Source organism: Spermophilus citellus (genome assembly GCF_964194105.1).
Source record: "Spermophilus citellus genome assembly, chromosome: 6".
Taxonomy (NCBI): Eukaryota; Metazoa; Chordata; class Mammalia; order Rodentia; family Sciuridae; genus Spermophilus; species Spermophilus citellus.
The window spans coordinates 158,114,842-158,137,443 of record NC_138187.1 but is presented as its reverse complement, the minus strand read 5'-3'; the positions used below and the strand labels follow the sequence as shown (position 1 = coordinate 158,137,443).

Sequence of the window (22,602 nt, the reverse complement as noted above, 5' to 3'; positions counted from 1 at the left end):
TTTCTAGGGTAGCCACATCATAAAGAAGCATGGATTGTTAGTCCTTACAGGTAGTTTGGACTGATAACTCCTTATTTAAAAGATGAAGACTTGTATAAACATGTCAGTAAATGTTATAAGAACCTTGGCTGGTCTCAAGGTCTACACAGATATAGGCAGCCCAGGATCGGGGATTAAGGTTGATACTCTGTGTAGAAAAGGTGATTTTTGAATAGTAGACTGCACTATTTGAACCATGTTACAGAATTCCTCTAGTCTTATTTTTTGTTAGGAGATTGATAAGAGTTTTGAAAATTCATCAGAGAACAGCAACAACAGAAGAAAGAAAATTAATACCCATGAGGACAGATTAAAGAATTGAGAAGAATATTTAACTGTGGAAAGGATCTCTTCAAAAGCATCCCCAGTGGCATGAAAAATTGTGACCAGGTGTTCTCCATTTCCTTTGAGGTTAGAACAAAGGAAGTAAATTTACACTTTATAGCAAAAGCAATACCAGCAATTAAATGTGAGGCAGATCTGCACAGTGAAGTCAGTAAATGCTGCAACAGGAGGGATATTTTACTTCCTGGTTATATCTTTCTTGAATTCTCTGCTTATTATCAATATCTGCTTCGTGTAGTTGGCCTAATGGATACCCTCCCAGGATGCCGTCCAGTTCAGTAATCTCACATGGTTCATCTAAGGGACTGTTAGACACCTATCCATGTCAAACATCCTCTGTCATCAGTTAAGACAGTTGTACATATGGTCAATTTGATTGGGAGAGAGAAGAGACTTTTTTAAAAAGAAGTTAAATAAGAAATATATAAGTCAGCCTTTACCAAAATATGTAGCAGAGTCTTGGAATCTTGAATAACTTGCCATAAGTATTCTGAGTTCCATTTGGGGGACTTTAAATGATACTGTGCCAGAACATGCAGTGCTTTACTACGTGTTGGGAACTCTTCTGAGTGCTTTGCATGTGGCAACTGATTTCATCCTTGCAGCTGCCCCTTGAGGCAGGTGCTTCTGGTTATGAGGTGCAGAGAGTTTAGGTAACTGGCCCTAAGTTATACAGTTACACGCAGGGGACAGGTTGATTCAGATCCGGGAAGCCTCATTCCAGAGTTCCTCTCTAAACCGCCGCAGTCTGTTGCCCCTCCACAAACAAACAAAGCAAGAATTAAGTAAGACTTCAAGGGAACTAAAATTTCTGGTAGGTTGCCCAGGTATCTCTAGGACTGCTAACAACTGGGACCCAGATGTGTTAAGTCACAGGAGTGAAGGGGTGCCCTTTCTCTGCCCACTGGATCCCCGCCACTCCCAAAGTGAACCAACCACATCATTTCTCTGTCCATTTACAGTTGCTGTGATCTTGATTCACACTGCTTCCTCCCAATGCTTGAACGCAACCAACTTGTGTTCATTCCTAAAAACATCACTCAAGCTTCCCCTGCTTTGTGAGCATCCAGGTGTCCCCCAGAGGACTGACCTTTCACTCTTAGGCTCCCTATGCCACATGCAGCCTTCCCTTGTACTTGTATTTTTTTTCTTTTGATACCCACTTATTTAACACTGTTACATACTAAGCAGGCACAAACAATGAAATCAATAGGTCCAAGCTCTGACCCAATGAAGCTTATAATGCATAAGGTTTTTTTTTTAAAAAAAGGAGGAGTTTGAGAGAGAAATTGATCTTATGTCTGTCTGTCAGTCTCTCTCTCTCTTTAGAAATGGGATCTTGCTATGCTGCTTAGGCTGGTTTCAAACTCCTGTGCTCAGATGATCCTTCTACCTCAGCTTCCCAAGTAGCTGAGATACAGACACCAGTCTCTGTGCTCAGCTGATATCTCTTTTAAAGGGGTCACTCTGGTTACTATGGGGAGAATAACCTGGGAGGGAGAAGAGCAGGGATAGGGAGACCAAGAGGCTGTTGCATTAACCTCATCAAGAGGTGACAGTGGCATGGACTAGGGTGGGCTCAGTGGAGATGATAGAAAAAAGTTAAATTTAAGGTATGTTTTACAATTAGAGCCCCCCAAATTTGCTGATGAATTGATTGTGGGTTGCAATAGAAAGAAAGTATGAATCCAAGGCTCTTGTTAGAGTAGCTAGAAGAATGCAATTGTAATTAACTAAGGTGGCAAAGATTAGAGGAAGAGCAGCTTTGTAGAGGAAATAAAGAATTTAGATTTAGACAAGTCTGAGATTTCTATTACAATCTGAAAATAGAGCTCTTGAAGTACACAATTATATAAAGCTGCAGTTCAGAGGAGATACAGAAGCTAAAGATGCTGATTTGGGGCACACCAGTGTATTCTATGTATTTAAAGCCACCGGACTTGATGGGGTCATCTAGGAGCCAGCTAGAAGACCGTGTATGATTCGGGGAAGCTCAGGAGATGGTAATATTCAGAGAAGAAGATGGGCTCATTAAAATTTTCAGAATCCCAGCTGAAGAGAGATGATTTTGAGGTAGGGCCTCATTTCTAAAGGAGAAACAGGACAGAGTGAGTAAACTGAGGTGCCTGTCCTAAATGGGCCTGGAGAATGAGCAAGCCTGTAGACAGTGACTAGATAAAATTAAGAATCAGGACCAGAACTGAATTAGAAGGCAGAAACTTGGCCTTAGGAAAAAAGTCAAATGCCATTTATTAAAAAAGAGGCTCAAGATTAGGGGATGGGCTATAATCTACCTATCCTGATGTTCTGCCTTTTGAATATTATATTGTAGAACTCTTTACTTTCTTTCTAACCAAAGACATGTGCCAGAGTTGGAAGCAGATCATGAGCTGATCTTTGTTCAGCTATAAAATAAAATAATAGTGTTTATACAAATAATATCTGCTTATTTTATATGCTAAAAGTTCTTGTGCCTTTTCTAATAATTCTCCAGATTGTTTTGGACCACACGTATCGATTTAGTTGTTAGTTTTTTTTTTTTAAAGTGGAAAGAAAGCTCATTTAATTTTAGGAAGCAATCTTTTTTTCCTTTTTTCAAAATAAAACAACTTTATGTATATGTGTATTCTTTATATTTCTTTTATTCCCACATCTTTAATTGGTGCATTATAGTGTCACATATTGATGGGATTTGTTGTTACAAATTTGTACATGCACACAGTATAACAATATAATTTGACCAATATAACTCCCCAGCACTTTCCCCCCATCCCTCCCTGCTTCCTACTCTTTGTAAAACAGTTTGGCCTTTTATGACTCTTCTCATTTCATTAAGAAATTTAAAGCCTGGATTGTTCTCCCATAAATAGAAAGCTTCCCAGTTTTCAGGAATCTAGATAATAGGACCAACTCAAATTAATATTTGAAATTAATTATTGAAAATTATTAAGCTTTTAAGATATGCCCATATCTAGCTCTGAGGTTATGAAGAGCCGTGGATATGGTCCATGGCCTGAAGGGTTTCTCGTCTCCTAGGGGAGAAGGACACACATGAAAACTAAGTGACCAGGAAGTGGATATGGCCATGACACTGATGGGAGATGTGTGGGCAAGGGATGGTGGGAGCCTAAGCTGACATTACCAAGGCCCTTTGAGGGTGCAGGAGCCCCGAGATGTTTCAAGGAAGTGGTTACCTTAAGCTGAGCTTCTGTCCTAGTCAGCTGGCCATCTGTGGAAAGGAAATGGGGTCCTTGCCACAAAGAACATGGGAAATTAAGTTCAAGAAGTAGAAAGAAACTGAGCCAATAATCAGACATTTTGCTAGTTTTACCCTGAATTGTCTTGGTGGAATGAGTTGTGGGCTGAAGCAGAGCAGCCGCAGGTGGAATAAGGACAAGGAGGTAGAATCCAGACTTGCTCACCTCTTTGAGGCCTTTCTTAGTTGAGCTGTGCTAATATTTCTGACTTTTCTCTTTTTGAGTTCTCTTAACCCTAAAGAACATAGAAACCAGTGGTTCCTAAAGCTTGCTTTATTATTAGATAGACTGCAGGTGGGGTGGGAGGAATGCCCATCTTGGACCTGCTAATAAATCCCTTTTGTGACACCGAAACAGTGCTCTTCATTTTATTGTTTAGGAATCTTATGCACAGAGAGGTTGAGATACTCACTTAAGACAATAGGAGCAGAAATTGAACTGTGATATTTGTCTTCTAAAAGTTTTGGCTTAGAGTATAGTATTAATGAATTCCTACAGAGAACTGCCATACTGTTTAATATGAGGCTTAATTTACTATGCTTCTAGGGCAATGGATTTGACAGGACTTCTAGAGCCTTTCTTAACAATTATAGAATTTTTGCAACAACTGCCGTATTCCAGTTGTTGGGGCACCCTTTGATAATTAGGTGTCTTTACTTTGTTATAGCTCTTACTTTTAACTTGGTGTGGTGTGGTGTGGTGTGTGTGTGTGTGTGTGTGTGTGTGTGTGTGTGTGTGTAATAGATCTCAGACCAATTAACTGAACTAATTCTGCCATGTTTTTGTAAACAGGGCTATCTCGTCTTTACTACAGTACGTAGATCTGTGGTTTCCAGTTTAATTTCTTGATGTGAGGACAGGGCTTCTTGGGAAAGAACTTAAGAGTATGAGTGATTTAATTACCTGCTTCTCTTAGATAGATACCTTTCTCTCCATCAGTTCCTAATAAAGTAACACGCTTTCTCATCCATTTCATAGTTAAACATGAGTGTGCTGAATGTCCTGAATTATATACTGAAGTTATTAACTGACTGACTGTATACTTCATGGTACCGCAAGCCATGGATATTTTGTTCCATGATAGCTAATTACTACTGGCAAATGGTTTGCTACATAAATTATGAAAATTTACTGGAAGCTCATTTATTTATTTTTTGCTTTCTTTTCTTTCTTTCTTTTCTTTTTTTTTTTTTTTTTTTTTGGTACCAGGGATTGAACTCAGGGGCATTTGACCACTGAGCTACATCCCCAGCACTGTTTTATATTTTATTTAGAGACAGGGTCTCACTGAGTTGCTTAGTGCCTTGCTTTTGCTGAGGCTGGCTTTGAATTCATGATCCTCCTGCCTCAGCCTCCCAACCCCACAGGTGTGTGCCACTGCACCCAGTGGGAGTGGATATTTCTTATAGCCCGCTGGCCAGAGGGTGTTGATTTTACATTTCCCTGATGTGTGAATGGTTAAGTTGAATGAAGAAAGTATGCTCTTAAATTGTTATGCTTGTACTTTTTGCCTGAGTAGAAATATCAAAAGCTATAGAAATAAGACCTTTGCTAAAATCTAAATATTAGTACTGTGGGAAAATCAAAATACTCAACGGAATATGTTGTTAGATTTAGGAGTTTGTCTCATTTCTGATGTATTTTATAAACATTTTTAGTCTGATTAGATTTTCAGATTGAAATAATTATTAACAGTTTCTAAAGCATTATGTGGTTGGCTCTTACAGTAAGAAATATGCTTTCTGAGAAATCAAGTAGTATGTATTTATGTTAAAATTTGGGAACACATTTGTTATTGATCAAATATGAATTTTCAAGAAAATAATATTTATAGCTTGTTTTCCCTGAAATCTCTTCTATGACCAGTTTTATAAAATTAATCTACTGAGTTTGTTGTTTTGTTTAGCTTTCACCATATGCTATTTTTTTCCTTATCATTAATATCTCAAAATTTTATCACATTCAGGGCTAGGGAACACTTAACTAGCATGCATGAGACCCTGGGTTCCATCCCTAGTACTAAAAATAAAGTTATCTCATTCACATCTTCTGTTCATATTTTTGTTAAGCTTAACTCATCTTAGCTTTCAAGTAAGCAGTTGCACAGCTTCCCATTAAAGTAGAATGACATGTGTACACACAGACACAGATCAGTGAAGATGCACAGGAAATTTGATACAGCCCTCCTATTTTCAACAGCTATCCAAATAATCACTCAGCATTTTTTTGCTGCTGCTGTTATGGTGAGATTGCAGTAAATCACCTGCTCAGTCTTGAAACAGGACATGAAGCATTTATTCACCAGCTGGTGGTCCAGATTCACCTGCTGGTGGGCCAAGGGGCAGACTGCAAGTCTACACCCTTCAACCCCCTCCAAGGTTAGAGCAGATATTTATACCACAAGTAAAGCATGTCAGTACATTAATCATAAATAGCTGTTGCTATGACTCAAGACCATAAACAAAAATCATGAGATCTAAAATCATAAGCAGAAGAGGAAGTGGGTCAAAACGACCCTAGTTGAGTACAATTTAAAGAATGATTACTAAAGGCTAGACAAACATTAACATTCTATGTGGTTAGGGCACATTGCACAAGTACAGTGTATGAGACTAGAAGGAACAATTTTGCCATTGTGTGTTGCCAATATGCTGTGCTAAGCAACTATTTGTAGGTACAGAGTCCGGGTTTTCCCATGAAGAAGCATTTCTTACGTCAGATGGAGTCTCAGGGTAAAATGGAGTCTGTTTGCCCATACCTCCTGGCCCATAACACTGTCAAGTAATCTGATAGGACATATAAAAACTAGCCTGCAGTATATACCAACTTTCATCTTTCTATTAATCATTGTTTTTCTCATAGAATAATATGTATTCATTTTAAAATGCATAAATATTACCTTAATATCTTTAGCACTTTATGAGGGGTTTTTTGCATAATTCAAATAAAATCTGATATCATATTAGGGTGGTATGGTAACATGTATTACTAAACAATTTGAAAAGGAGGCTCAGCAATCCAAAAAAAATGACACTAATATCAAGAAACTATAAGGAGAAATTACTTTGATCGGTATTTCATAATCTTAAATTCTCATTAAAAGTCCATTTTCTTATTCTTAACAACTCTATTAATTTCATACATTCATTTAACTAACATCAAGTATCTATTGTGAGTGATGGGAATATATCAATAAAGGCACCGGCAGTATTTGTCCTCACACGACTTAAGGGAACCAGAGGCAGCACCCACAGGATGGGTGCTGGGGTATGGGCAGGGTGGCTTTCAAGAGCACTAACAAGGGAATCTGTGCCAGCCACGGAAGGCCAGGAAAGCTTCTGCAGAGGCGTTGACATCTGAGCTCATACTAGAGAAGAGCCGGGGTAATCAAGTGGAGGGAAGGGTTGCCAAGCACAAAGGGCATCCGCAGTGAGGTCTGGAGGTATAGGATGTGATCTTCGAGAATTCCCTGGGAAGCAGCTATTTTTTCATCTTCCCACAACCACAAGATCAAGAGTTGGTGGGGAGTGGGGACCACCATGAAATCCCCACCTGCAGCAGGGAAAGGGGTCTCTTCCCAGTTAGTGCTCATCCCTCTCCATTCTTAAACTCTTTAATATTCACTACTAGTTTATGAAAAAAAAATTTAATAAAAAAGCTATAATAGAAATGGAAATATATAATAAAAGTGAGGGGAAAGGAGTGTGGAAATCGTCTAGTTTTTGTATATTTTATATTAGTAAGGAAGTAGTGGACATAAGGGCAATTTAAAATCGCCATTAGAAGTTACCTCTCAAAATCCTTTAAAAAAAAAAAAAAAGCTCTTGCTTGATTTTTCAGTGCTACACTCCTGACCTCTAGTGGACATAAAGAAAAAAGCCTCCAAACTCAAATCACATTGGTTTTCTGGTCACTCCCATCAAATTCCAGGATTCAGCCATCTTAACAGGTTGAACTTCAAATAGTTTAAAACATACGAAGCAGAATGAATAAAGATCCTTTAGCTAACTTGTGACGATATTCTTGCTATAGAACATATATTTAAGAGCAGCTAATATTTGCTTCCTTATATGGCAATTATCTGTCATTTTCCTGTTCTTTTAAAAAATATATTTCTTAGAGATCATAGAGGAGGAAGTTTATCAAAGAGAAGCCAACAGGATTCTATTCTGGTGACCTGTCATTTGTTATACATAACAAATACACCCAAACTGAGTGACTTTAAGACAGTGATTCTGCACAAGACCCTGGTTCAATCCTGAGCACCCAAATAAGTAAATAACATCCCCCACACACACCAAAAGGCAGTGAGTGTATGGTTAGACATACTGATGTTATGTCACCTCCTGATAACATTCACTGAGAAGAACACTGTGTTACTTCTATGCTATTGAATTCACTCACAAAGAAACATCATCAGACAAATCAAATTAAGGGACATCCTACAAAATAATTGGCCAGTACTCTTCAAAAATGTCAAGAACATGTAAGAAAAAGATTGAAGATTTTCGCAGATTACAGGAGACCAAGGAGACACAACGACTAAATTCAGAGGATATAAGTTGTGCATTTGACAACAGTTTCATACTGAGCTCTTGGTTTTAGTTATTGAACTGTGGTTATGTAAGATGTCAGATATTTGGGGGAATTTTTCTCTAAATCTAAAATTATTTCAAAGTGAAAAAAAAATTAAAAAGAGCTGTTTGTTTTCTTTGAGTTGGGAATTGGAAAGTGTTCGACTGCAGGGTTCCCTTTTGATCTACATGACACTGGTTGGACAATCTGATTCACTGCCAGATGACTTCATTCGCATGCGCAGCGCCCTGGTGATCCTCGGTTTTTCTTCTGTCAGTGACATCTGGTCGTCCAGGTGCCCTCGCGGCTTTCTGGCTGTTTGGAGCACGAGGGTCTAAGTGTAGTTGTGCTTCTTTCATGGTGGCTGGCTTCCAAGAGTGATTATGCCATCAGATGGGGACATGGGAGCTGTCAGTCTCTGAAGGACTGGGCCCATACATTGTCCTGGTGTCACTTCCATCACATTCTGTCTGTCAGAGCATGGTATAGTTGTCCAGATTCAGAAGAGAGGGCAGAGACCCAGCCTCTCAGTGGGAAAAGTGTCAAAGAATTGTGACCATCTTTAATCTATCACAGATATATCTGTAAGTCTCACTGACTATAAACAACTGAGATAAAATTAGTAAACAGAGCATGAATTTGTTTTCGTCTGACAGAAAACTCAATTCTAATGCTGGCTTTACCACTTTGTAACAGTTGTGATATCTCTAAGCCTGTCTCTCATCTCTAAGATGATAACGAGTGGTAGAGAGGTTTGAGTGGGGAAAACATAAAATGTTGGAGATAGTAGACAATCAGTACATGATTTAATAGTGATTGCTAGCAAATTTCAGTACTTACCAAATGCAGAGTTATATGCTGTCTAATTTAATCACACCCTTTCCTGGGTGGTATATACCACTTGGGATGGTCAGAAAGGTTGGCATACCAAGCCCTCTGGCTTCATCTGGGCCTGTCCCGTCCACCTTGGCCACTTTGGATTAGATCATCTCTTGCTGCCTATTGATCTCCACTTCTGCATACTATTTATTTCCCTGTCACTTTAACCCTAAGGAGCCAAGTGCTGATGTGCATCTGGCACTTTTGACACTACCTTTGCATAGTTTGCTCTCAGTGCCATCAGTACAGCTTTTTGACAGCTTTTCACATAATCTGTCAGCTCCCTCTGAACCCACGAGTGCCTGCTCATCAGAGCCAAGATGTTCAGTGTCTTTGTTTCAGTGAGTGCTCAGCTGTCAACCTTTATTTATGCAGGAGGGTGGGTGCTCAATAGTTGGCCTACCAAGGAACACTGTGATCTTCACTTTGGAGCAGTTATTCAATTTGGGGCAATTACTTGTAGGTGTTCTTAAAAGCAAAGATGTTGCCAGGACTGCGACTGAATTTTGACACAGCAATATCCAGATCAGTTAAGGAACCACTGCTTCTTGCTAATCTCAATCTATTGTCACTGGAGGAAAGTGGTGATCCTTTCTTTCCACAACGAGCTGAGTTTTTATTGCCTCATGTTCAGTCAGCTCCTTTTTGTGAGTGTTTTTAATATGGAGACAAATGATAGAATCTGGTTTTGGTAGGAGTCACATTTTTGCTCTCTCTCTATTGTCCACTCTGAAAATTTACTTGTCTTTAAGTGGAAGGAATCATTTTCATCCTTTAGAAATTAGAGGACTCATTAAGAGAGACCCAAAAAAGTGATTCATTCACTGTGTTAGTAGCTTTCCATTATTAAAACTAATACTTGACACCACTAATAGAGAGAAAGTTTATTTTGGCTCACATGCTTTGTTTTGTAGTTTGCTACTTCTACTATCTATAAACTCTAGAATCTTATCGCCAAACTGATTAGAAGTACATATAAAATAAAATCCAAACAAAATTTTCTCTTGAGGTTGGTAAGAGTTGTTTTCAATATTTAGAGATCTTAAGTTTTTAAGACATTTAAACTTTCTTGTTTCTTTTTCAAGGCTTCGTTACCTCATAGTTTAATTCTGAGATAATTGAAGAAAAGAGGCTCTTACTGTATTTTGAGGATAATTCCATAAATTGGTCTAGTTGAGTACACAGGAAAAAGAATCAACCACAGAAAATTTAGACTAGCTAAACACTTCCTATATATATCACACCAGCATTATTTGGTGAAAATGAACATCAGGAGACTTGTGGGGTGATCCTGGCTACTGAATACATATATAATCTTGGGCTTATCACAGTCATTTTGAAAAACAAGAATCATAGTACAGCCTATGAGAATCATAGATTTCACTGCTGCAATGGAAGCTAGGAGGTGGGGGGAATGTTGAGAAGAACGGCAGAGTTGGTGAATGTACAGAAGTTTCCAAAGAGGAGCATGCAAGGATTTGGAAAGGAAAGGAGGAGTGGAAACCTCGTGTAGCAGGGGAGACCAGTGCAATATGAAGATTAGAGAACTGGAGACAAGAGAGGCTTACATTTTGAGCATCAATTTAAGAAACTTGTTGGATCTAGTCCTGGTGGCAGGTTGATAAACACTGGTTGTGAGAAGTTATTGCTGCCTTGCAGTGTGATATGGGGTAGAAGGACTGGGGAGCAGGGGAGCAGGTCTTCTTTATCTTGTCCTGCAAGATTTGGCAGGTGCTGCTCCTCAAATAGGGCATTGATATTCAGGATATACAAAGAATTCAAAAACTTAACACCAAAAAACCAAATAACCTGATCGATAAATGGGCAAAGAACTAAACAGACATTTCTCAAATGTAGAAATATGAATGGTCAACAAATGTATGAAATAAAACCTCTAGCAATTAGGGAAATGCAAATTAAAACCATACTGAGATTCCACTTCACTCTAGTCAGAATGGCAATTGTCAAGACTACAAAGAACAATAAATGTTGGTGAGGCTAAAGGGAAAAAGGTACACTCATACATTGTTGGTGGGACTGAAAATTAGTGCAAACACTCTGGAAAGGAGTATGGAGATGCTTCAGAAAACTAGGACTGGAACCTTCATTTGACCTAGTTATCCCACTCCTCAGTATATTCAAAAGATTTAAAAGCAGCATGCTATAGTGTTGCAGCCACTTCAGTGTTTATATCAGCACAATTCACAATAGTCAAGCTATGGAGCCAACCTAAGTGCCCTTCAACAGATGAATGGATAAAGAAAATGTGCTATATATACACAACGGATTATTACTCAGCCATAAAGAATAATGATATTATAGCATTTGACAGTAAATGGATGGAACTGGAGACTGTCGTGCTAAGTGAAATAGGCCAGCCCCCAGAGGTCAAAAGTCATATATTTTCTCTGATATGTGGAAGCTAATCCAAAATAAGATTTGTTCTAAAAAAAGGATAAAAGAACCATTAGTTCAATGGACAAAGGGAAATGAAGGAGAGGAAAAAGGAATGGGGTAGGAAAAGACGGTAGAATGAATCTGACCTAACAGTGAATCTCACCATCATATACATCCAACAAGACACTAATTTTAAAAAATATATATATATATATATATATATATATATATATATATATATATATATGTAAATAGCAGATAGACCAGTAGAGTAGACAGGAACAGGGAGTGGGAGGAAGGGAGCGGAAGGGGAAGACCTGGGGACTGAATTTGGACAAATTATATTCCTTGCTTTTAAAATTATGTCAAAATGAATTCTTTTGAACCAACAACAACAATAAGATTTGGCAGGTGGGCATCAGCTAGTGGGTGAGAACCAATTTTGCTTAATTATAACCCAAATTTCTTGATCTAGAATAGTGTTCTTTCTTTTTTCTAACTGGCAGATTATAATCACAGCAGGTCTAGAATCATCATTTGGTCTGATAATGAACTATGTCAATTTGTTTTTGTCTCCTGTCCCGGTTATACTTACTTCCTACCATTTTTGGTTTCTTAAAGAATTGACTGAGTAATCCCAAAATCAAAACCTTTAGTTTAATTTTGTATCTTAGCCAACCAAATGTTTTGTGCTCATCATTTACCCTTTCTATATTGTGTCATAGTTTTAGTGGTTGAATATGAAAGGCTACCTTAGCAAATCATAGCAGGAATGCACTCTGGGATCCAATCCTAATCATCACTTCTGATTTTGGATACAAAAGGCATGGTTTATTATTTCATAATATGTTTGGTACAGCTCCGTATCCAAAAGGCATAGGTGGTATTTGTCACCACGGTGAAGAGAACACACTGAATGAATCCTATAGTTTTGGAAGCTATCAGCTCACACTTGAAAGATCTTTCTTCTCATGTATGATGACTTACATGGTGAGAAAACAGCACCTTTCCCTGCAGCCTGTTTCTGATTCTGTCACCTTAACTGTGTAAGGTTCCCTGTCTCCTAAATGTAACTGCTCAACATCTCCTTCAGTCTTTAGGCTGAGCCCAGACCTCAGCTCCAGTGTTTCTTCTCCAGAGGCTGTTTAGTTTATCCCTACTGAAATAGTGCTCTGGCTTTTTAGTAAAGAAAAGGAAAAGGAAGTCTGGCTGATAGCCCCTGATTTCCACCTCTAGTTTTTGCACTTCAAAGAAAGCACTAGAACAAACAACACAACACTAAGGACGATGTTGGAAATCCCGAGAGCATCAGTAGCATGGACTGGCTTGGTTTTGTCTGCCACTGGCAGTTTAACTCTGTCCCCAGATGTCTGAACTAGGATTAGGAATTTCAATTAATGGTTTTACACTTCTGTGTTATTTTTGCCATCTTGAGCAAGGAACTTGACTTTTGCAACCCTTAGCCACAGACAAATAACCCAGAAGTAGATAGAAGAAAAATAATAATTTTATATGAATATTAATTAAATGGCATGTAAATTTTTCACTATGAATCTCAGAGGGGCAAAATACCTTTTCAAAAAATCTTATGGTTTAATTAGTATTGTATGTGAAGATTAAAGCAATTAGGAATTTTATTAATGATGTATGGAAGTCTTGGGTAGTACTTAATAAAACAGTTGTAGGTGTGATAGTATTGATTTTCACTGTCCCTTTTATCTTTCAGGGTTTGAACATAATCTTTCATGTTGCCTTGGCTCTCCTAAAGGTAAGTTTGTTTCAGTCTTAAATTATCAAACTACCTTAGCTCTTTGCGTTTGAAACTGGAATAAGCCTTTGAGTCATTCTAGGTTCTTGTACCTAGAGAAAGATGGCTTCTCTAGGAAACTCGGATCTTCCCTCCTTCTCATCCTTTTTATTGCTGTGCATTTTGAGTTTGGTTTTCCTATAATCCATCTAATCCTGCTATCCCAGTACTACTTCCTATAACCTAAAAGGTGTTTTCCCTTATGTGAGTTGGATAATGTAAGAAATCTGAAAGTTAAAACATGTTTTCTGTCAAAATGAAGAAAGGGTTTTTTCTTAAAATACTTCTTTCCATAATTATATCCCTAGAGTACCTAAACATATAATTGAATTATTAAAAGGATTCTATAATACACTGACTTAGAAAGAAATTGCTACATTTCACTTTGCAGTTCTTTCCCTGATAACTGGAAATTTATAAGGCATTTTAGAATTCTATTATAATTACCTTGTTGGATTTTATATCAACATATTAATACAGGCTTAATAGTGTGGTAACAGCAAGATGTTTGCTGCAGAGTTGATGAAAATAACCCAGACAAAGATGGCATCCTGCTGTTGAAGGCTATAATTGCCTTGGTCATAAAGGCTCAGGCCTATCCTTTCCCTGAGTCATATGGTGGTTGAGTCAGACTCTTGCAGATTTGGTTCTAATTTTAGTCCTGTTGGATGACCTTGGGCAAATTAAGTGCTCTGAACCTGGGTTTTGAAATAATAATAAAAATTAATTTATGGCATTGTTATTATAATTAAGGTGGTATATAAAAGTTCTTTATATAATGTCTAGAAAATTTTACTGCCTAATAAATGTTAGCTGTCATGATAATGATTAATATTGTCATTTACAAAGTACTTAGAATATGTTCCTAGATCCACCATTATTATTTGGAATCCCTCAAAAGTTTTCTTGAGAGGGTTTCTTGACAGATTTAGAGAGCTTTGATAGACAACCTCTATACACCTTGATTCTAAACAAAGCATGAAATAACATGGGTCCTCTGAAACTCTAGAAGCAGATTGCTGCTTGTGATTCACAAGCACGTGCTTTTTGTGAAGTTCATAAAATGTGCTTTTTTCATTAAGTCATTTTGTGTTTGTATATGGACAGTTCTTTTGTGGGGTCAGTGCATGGTACCAGGGATTGAGCTCAGGAGCACTAAACCACTGAGCTATATCCCCAGCTCAATTTTGTATTTTATTAGAGACAGGGTCTTACTGAGTTGCTTAACACCTTGCCTTTGCTAAGGCTGGTTTAAATTCATGATCCTCCCGAGCTACTGGGATTACAGGTGTGCACCACTGCACCCAGTGTATGTGGACAATTTTTATGCCAAAATTACTATACAAGTTAGGAAAGATATCTGAAATTTTATTTTAAATAAAATAACACAAACATATTTGCTTTTATCTTTTAATGAAGTCATGAATCTTGATCTTGAATTTTTGTCATTAAAACAAATCAAAACCACTTAGTTGGGGGTGATGGCACATTCCTGTAATCCTAGCTGCTTGGGAGGCTGAGCCAGAAGCATTGCAAATTTGAGGCCAGCCTCAGCAACTTAATGAGGCCCTAAGATGCTTAGCAAGACCCTATCTTAAAATAAAAAATTTAACAAAGGAGGCTGGTGTTGTAGCTTATTGGTAGAGCACTTGCCTAGCATGTGTGAGGCAGTGGGTTCAATTCTCAGCAACACATAAAAATAAATAAATAAAATAAAGGTATTGTGTCCATCTACAACTAAAAATATTTTTTAAAATTTTTAAAAAGGGCTGGGGATGTGGCTTAGTGGTGAAGAGCCCCTGGGTTCAGTCACCAGTACTAAAACAAAAACAAAAACAAAACAAATCACTTTCCAACATGCCTTCTCAACAGACAGGGCTAGAATAAGACCTTTATAGACTTAATCAATTAAAGCATTATGTAATTCAGACTAAATGCAATGCTACATTCTAAACAAGTATAAGGAAGTTCAACAAAGTTCTGATTTTCCTATCATATCTAATTTTCTTTTTAAGTCTTGGACATTTCATCTTTCCCAAGTTACCTTTCCCATACTTTTGGTGGCCTGTCCACTGTGGCTATCAGAACTTTATTTGTCAGCCCAATACTATAGATGTTAATTGTCTTCCTGATTAACATGTTTACTTTTCTGTATTATGGCCATTTATTTCTGAGCTTGTTAATCTAGACGTGCTTGGGCAGAGTCATTCTTTGGTCACTGTGCAGAAAAGCTTTTTATATCTTTAGCAATATTTAGGCAGTCTTCAAACATCATCTCTGAGAATTTGGCTAGTTAGAAAAGATAGAAGGAGAGTGTTTTTCACCAGTAGTGACTGATATTTTTTATCTACTTTGTATATATCCTGAAACTGACTCTTCATGGAGACTGTATATATAGGGCTAAATTGAAGTATATGTCATTGATCTGATTGTCCCCACCTGGCAGAAAGAATAACAGAATGTATATGACAGTAGAATCTTAATAGGGATTGCATTCAATCTCTCAATCAGTTGAGGAGTGTGGGACCTTAATATTGAGTCTTCCAATCTATGAAAACAGAAAGTTCTCATTTAGGTCTTTAATTATTATTTAGGTCTTTAATTTCTCTCCATAATATTTATAGTTTTCAGTGTACAAAAGACTTGCCCTTCTTTTAAAATTTGTTTTGAAATATTTTGTTGATGCTATTGTGAATGGGATTATTTTCTTAATCTAACTTTTCTTCTTAATTGCTAATATATAAAAATGAATTTGCTCTTTCTAAATTGGTCTTGTATTCCACAACCTTGCTGAACTCATTTTTAGTCATTTTACATGTGGGGGGATCTTAGGATATAACCTGTGTGTATGCAGATTATATTGAGCTATGTCCTCCTACAGAGGTAGTTTGACTCCTTCCTGTCTAACCTAGGGGGCTCACTTTCTAGAAGTGGCCGCAACAAAATCCTCATCGCGTTCGCCTTCTTTCAGGAAAGTTCGTTCCTCACACTCCATTTCTGGATTGCCATGGCCACCACTGTGGCCGTGACTCTCTGCTGCCACAGTTGGCCATAGTCTGACCACCTCTGTTTACTAAGGATCAAATTGCCTCACATGAGGAGTAGAAAGCCTTTTCCATAGTCTGAGAAAGCTTCCCTGTGCAGTTTTTCAATCTGTCATCACCGTGATTCGGAGTGGCTCATGGGAAACTTTATTATACAGCACTTTATTATTTTTAAAAAGATATTTTGTGCATATTGTATTTGTTTGCTTACTTTTGATTTTTTTCCCTCAAAAATTGTCCTGTCCATTCCATTTACTTCAGTGTTCAGCTTTTTTTTTTTGGGGGGGGGGGGGTGGTTGACAAACGGGGAGAAGAGAAATGGAGAAAAGAGGCTTCATAGAGAATCAAAAAAAATAATAATCCAGAATTAGGACCTATTTATTAAAGAGAGTTGAAAAACCAGTTATTTGTTTAGCAGCAGGCTGATTAGGTAAGTATTTCCTTGTCCTTCCGAAGGACGACTCCCCCTTCCTTCTCTGCCGTCATGGAAAAGAAGGACTAACTTGGGCTCTAGCCTCTCCACCTGCCACTGTCCCTGCAGGACTTGGGGTACCGCAGGGCAAAAGGGGAAGTGGAAAACCACATACCTGAGACTGGAAAGGGAACATTAGCTCCCTTGGCGTCTGATACGCCTATTGAGCTCAAAGGTCTAGTTTCTGTGCTTGCAGATGGTGACATAAGGAAGGACTAAAGTTAGGGATGTCATTTCTGCAGTCAACGACCAGGTTAGAAGTCTGAAGATCTGAACAGAATCTGTTTGGGGATGGTTTCTGCACAGTTTTATACTAGCCTGAAGAATGCCTGCTGTCCTGTTGGTGGCAGTAAAACTCCAGTCCTCGATATTGTGGAAATGGTTTGTCCCAGGGTGCACCTAGAGTTCTGTGACTTGGGCGTTCCTGTCTTCTGGTTCCTGCCCCAACATCATTTGTTGTCTGAGTTGTTTGTTTTTAGCCTTGCTCTGGTGCCCCTTCAGTTTGATAATAGGTTAGTCTCAGGTGCTGTCTAGTAAATGCTACAGCCAACGCAAATGCAGGGCTTCTAGTTCTCTATAGTGAATACTCAAGAAAGTTTAAAGTTTCAGAAATGGTGTATTTAATGAGTTAGAGGTCTATATTAAAAATCTACCATCATAGTACCAATGCATACGTTAAATCATACCTAAATTTGTTGAAGCAATTTCTCATTGTTTGTTTCTCATGAGACAGTCCAGAACTCCAGGAACAAAAGATAGCTGAATAAACACATCATGTTCCAGGTAGTCAGTAATTATTTTGAAGTTAATGTACCTTAAAAAGCATGAGGTCATTTGACATAGATGAGAACAATAATCTGATGTCCTCTTTGCCCTGTTTTTATGATCAAAATAAGCACTCAGCATGAACTCATTCAAGGTTTCATTGCTTTTCTTAAAAATCTTTATCCTCATCTTCCTCTGCTTTGCTCCTGCCTTTAGCAAAGGTGTGTTCTGTATTCACTCCAAGACTGACTTCCCACCTGTGTCTTTGACCCCACCTTTCCTGCCTGCCTTTGGAGAAGACTGTGTTATTTGGTTGGTTGGTTTACTTACTCAACAGATGTTCTGAGAGTGCCTCCTGTTTCCAGGTTCTGGGCTGGGTGTGGGGATACAGAGACCACATTTGATGTCCTGCAGTTGTCCTGGATCTAAAGGAGAAGGAAGAAAGGTGGATAGGATTCAGTGGGATTGGTCCTGGGGCTTAAAGGGGTGCTTCAGAAGCCAAAAGGCAGGGTTCCATTTTCATTCTGGGAGAACCAGGGAAGATTTTCCAAAGAGGGCAACTAAACCGAGAAAGGAATTTTAGGCAGGTGAAATACATGCGAAAGAATAGAGACACAGGGGCGAGTCCTTTGCGTGGTGCGTTTGAGGCTCTGCAGGCGGCGGTTACATTTCTGTAGTCAGCTTACTGTGAGACCGTAATCAGATCATCTAACCTTGTAACACTTACTTTCCTCATTTATAAATAAAGGAATGAGAAAGTATTTTCCATCATCATAATAATTTCTGTCATACATTTTGTGTTGATCTGTGCTGTCTGTGCATATATATGTATATATGTATGTGTATATATGTGTGAGTGTATGGACTTGTGAGCTGTGTGTCTTATACAACTATCTCAGTCTTTTAATAAATAGAAGAGAATTATAGTTAGCATATTTGTTCAAGTCTTGGTTGAATTTATCTTTGTCTGTGTTACTAAAATGGAGTTTATAAAAGAATAAAATTAGGAGCAAAGGAATATTTATTACATCTAAAAATAAATGCTAATAACCAGGCATGGTGGTGCACATCTATACTCAGCCATTTGGGAGGCTGAGACAAGAGCATTACAAGTTTGAGGCCAGTTTGGGCAATGTGGCAAAGGCTCTGTCTTAAAATAAAAAACAAAAAAGTACTGGAGATATCGGGGATTTAGCTCAGTGATAAAGCATCCCTGGGTTCAATACTTAGTACTGCCAAAAAAAGAAAGAAAGAAAGAATAAACCCAGAAAATTGTTTTCAGTCAAATTTAAAAGCCTCTTTAGAATCATGCTTGAATGTGAATGGCTCATTTTTCCAAAGTTAAGAGAACTGCTACCCTGTGTCTCTGTGTTTGTGCAAGGTGTGTGCTGTGATAATTCTTTCAGGTTTTCTAGACACTTAAGTAATGTGTTGGATCTATGTAAAAAACATAGCAGTTGGGCTGGGGACGTGGCTCAAGTGGTAACACGCTCGCCTGGCATGCACGGGCGCTGGGTTCAATCCTCAGCACCACATAAAAATAATAAAGATGTTGTGTCCACCAAAAACTAAAAAATAAATATTAAAAAAATTTCTCTCTCTCTCAAAAAAAAAAATAGCTGCTGCCATTAATAATGATGTAATTGTGCAGCCTTTACACTTTGTGAGGAACTCCCAAATGCAATTTAAAAATAGTTAATAAATACATTAAATATAATACTCCCATTATTTACTGAGTACCTAAAACTTTCCTGGTTCTCTACTAAGCACCATTAAACTAATTCTTATAGCCTTTAATTTTTTTCTTTTTCTTTCATTGGCATAAAATAAATATAAATATAAATATAAATATATATATCACATAAAATTTACTATTTTAACTCTTTTAATTCAGTGGCATTAAGTGCATTCACAGTGCAACTGCCACTATTATCTGTCTCCAAAACTTTTTAACAGTAACTCTATTAATGTTAATAGTGTGTGACTTACTGGTTAAGAAACTTGGCTGAAGTCATTCAGTTAGGCAGATAACATGTCGGCATCACAGTGGGCCTGTCTTACTGCAGAGACAGTGTTCTTAACCCCTAAGCTGTAGTGTGTGTGTGTGTGTGTGTGTGTGTGTGTGTGTGTGTGTTAGTTAAACCCTGTGACTGTACAACTACTCTGTGAAGAAGTTGTCACCCTACTTAGCTCTCACTCAGTGGTCCATTGCTTTTCACATTATGGCAAGAGACAAACTAGTGAAATCAGCCTCGGTTTCACAAATCTATATTAACAGGCTGAAAAGGAAGATTTTTAGCCAAGTTGTGTGAAGACTGCATGTCCAAAGATAGTTGTCCCAATCTAAAAATGTCACTGATTAAATAGAAAGGAAGCAGAGCCAGAGAAACCAAGAGCCATTATATCAACAAATAATTGAATTTAGGCTAATCAAAATTAATTCACTGTTAAGAATGATGGTAAAATTAAATTCTCTGCTCTGACTAATTAGAATGTTTGAGTTATACTGATCCACTACTCTTTCATCACCTCTAAGATGTGAGGTCATCCCTGAAGGGCGTCTAATGCTGTAGTCAAACTGTTTTACTCTTGACCAGTCACTGTGTGTGAGCTGGTCATAGGGAGATATGACCAGGAGTCTTTTGTCCGAGGATGTTACTGCTCAGTCAGATTTTATGACCTTTTTTATCTGTAAGAGTTACTAGTATTGCTTTTTAGCACCAAACAGACTACTTTTGTTCATTAAAGTATGGACAGTTTAATAGTTAACAGTGATGCTCAGTTGATAGTATCACAACAGTATAACCAGTCAGAGGAAATTCATTGGAAGCATAAACAAATTGATTTGATTTTTTTTTTTTTTTGGAGGTGGGAAGGGGGTTTGTGGTGTTGGGGATTGAACCCAGGGCCTGTGCATGCGAGAGAAGCTACCAACTGAGCTACATCCTCAGCCCTTATTTCATGTTTGGTTTATGCATGTTGAGAAAAGTTTAGAATATGTTCCTTTTACGGGAATTGCAATCAAAACTCTATAGGCTTGCTCTTTTTTTTTCCTGTTGCCTTGCTTTGACTAAGGGATTTAGTTTGAGCAAAAGTAAATGAATTTCAGACAAAATAATTTATTTGTGACATTGAGTAATACAAGGCTTTTTTAAAAAGTTTCTATTTAAAAAAACAAGGAGTATGTAAGAGAGAAACCATAAGAAATACAGTGGTTTAAATAAGATAGTGTATTTCTCTTACAGATCTCAGTTCAGAGAGAATAGAATTTGTTCCAAAAGGCAGGTATCTCAGCTCCATGAAATCACTCAGTGACACGATTCTGTGTGGGTCTTTTTTTTCACCATTCCCTAGGACATTGTCCTTATGTATGTAGTTAAAGCTAGGTCTACACCCCATCCATGTTGCAATGCAGAAGAAGGGGAAATTTCATGGAAAAGTGGAGGACAAGTAGTGTTCTTTTAAGAAAACAGGAAGTTGCACACATCATTTTTGTTCACGTTCCATTGACAAAAATTTTATCTGTGGCCACACTCAGATGCAGGGTAACTAGGAAGAATAATCTGTAGCTCAGTAGCCATGTGCCCTGTTAAAATTCTTGTGAGTATGAAAAGAAGAAAAACATTTTTAGACAGGTTAGCAGTGTCATTGTGTGCCCTGCTGGCCATGCAGTATCTATCATCACCTGTATTCTCAAATAAAAACATGCTCTCCCTTCCAAGGGGGTCTTTCCAAGGCTCCAGGTACTACATCTGCTCAAATCAAAGGTCTCTGGATAATGTGTGTTCCTGTCTTTCAAGTCAGGAATTATTCCTCATAATCCTGTGAATACTTATCTGCTCATCTCATACCAGTGCACAGGAGCAATTGGGAAGATATAGCACCACAGAAGCTGACGTTCAGAAAAGGGAAGAAGGGCAATGTGGCACAGTCAGTTGTCCATAGGAATTTCCAGGATTTCTTGTGGCAGTACAGAGTTTTCTTGGTTAGCCCATCAGACTGGTTCTGATCTTCAGGAGCTGTACCATTATCTGCTGTCCTCATGGCTGGATCTGAAGGTGGTGTTACAGTACTCCCTTCTTGGGAGCTTCATGGTCTTCAAAACTTGCATTTGTGAAGATTTGGAAGCCTGAGAATTGAAGGTCAGCCTGATGTCTTTTTTAATAAAAAATGAAAATTTAATTTTATAACTATTTTACCACAATAAGGATGTACACAAAAAATTGACCAGTATTATTTAGGGAAGCTGAAGGAGCTGATACATATTAGAAAAATTAATCTGTATTTTAGAGTTGATTTCTTTTGGAAAATAATTTGCAGTGCTTTTATAGACTTTTGATCTATTTTCTTCCATTCTTCTCGGTAAACAGATCCAAAGATTTCTTCTAGACATAGTTCCCAAGTCTTGTCGTATTTGTTTGTCTGTTTTTAATGGCCTGTCTCCTTCTCCTCTTCCCCCTCCTGCCTTCTTCTCCTCCTCTTCCTCCTCCTCCTCCTTCTCTTTGGTTCGTTTTAATGGTATTACCCTGAGGACAGATGAAACCACAGACTCAGTGGGATGCAATTCCTTTAATATGATCTCTGCCTCTTGGCAGACTCTATTTGGCTGGGAAATCTTACTGAGATACTTTTGAAGAATGTAGAGCTCTTTCCTTCTGTTTGGAAAAAGTAGTTGACTTTTCTAATCCTGAGGCCTCTTAATAGCCAGACTGTAGACTGCTTCCCAACAACTTTCTTTAGAGTAACAGATACCATAGCACACCGTTTTCCTTTCAGGTAATCAGAGGTGATTATTTTGCAGCTATTGTGTCTTTACATAAAAAGGATCACCAGTTGTCTAGCCAGCAATATTTGTTGTGTTACTTTGTCAATTATAAATCCACAAAACAAGTTTTTCGTTTTAACAGCACTTCACTTATGGAAACTGGTTTCTATATTAGAGTTCAGTGGTTTCCCATCTATGAAGGTTCAAAACAAGTTTTGGTTTTTTAGCTTCATGATGGTCCTAAAGTGATATACATT

The 22,602-nt window shown here is 38.0% G+C and overlaps 1 protein-coding gene across 6 annotated transcripts in view; it reads left to right on the top strand.

Moving 5' to 3' along the window:
• RABGAP1L (RAB GTPase activating protein 1 like) overlaps nucleotides 1–22,602 on the top strand; it is a 647,569-nt gene that overhangs the window by 453,464 nt on the left and 171,503 nt on the right. For all 6 annotated transcript variants that reach the window (XR_014022598.1, XM_081298896.1, XM_081298894.1 and 3 more), the window contains one exon: nucleotides 13,219–13,260. Coding sequence is in view for 5 of the 6 variants with exons in the window: in XM_081298896.1 (XP_081155022.1) it covers nucleotides 13,219–13,260 (42 nt within the window). In the remaining variant the exon portion in view is untranslated. The remainder of the gene's footprint in view (nucleotides 1–13,218; nucleotides 13,261–22,602) is intronic.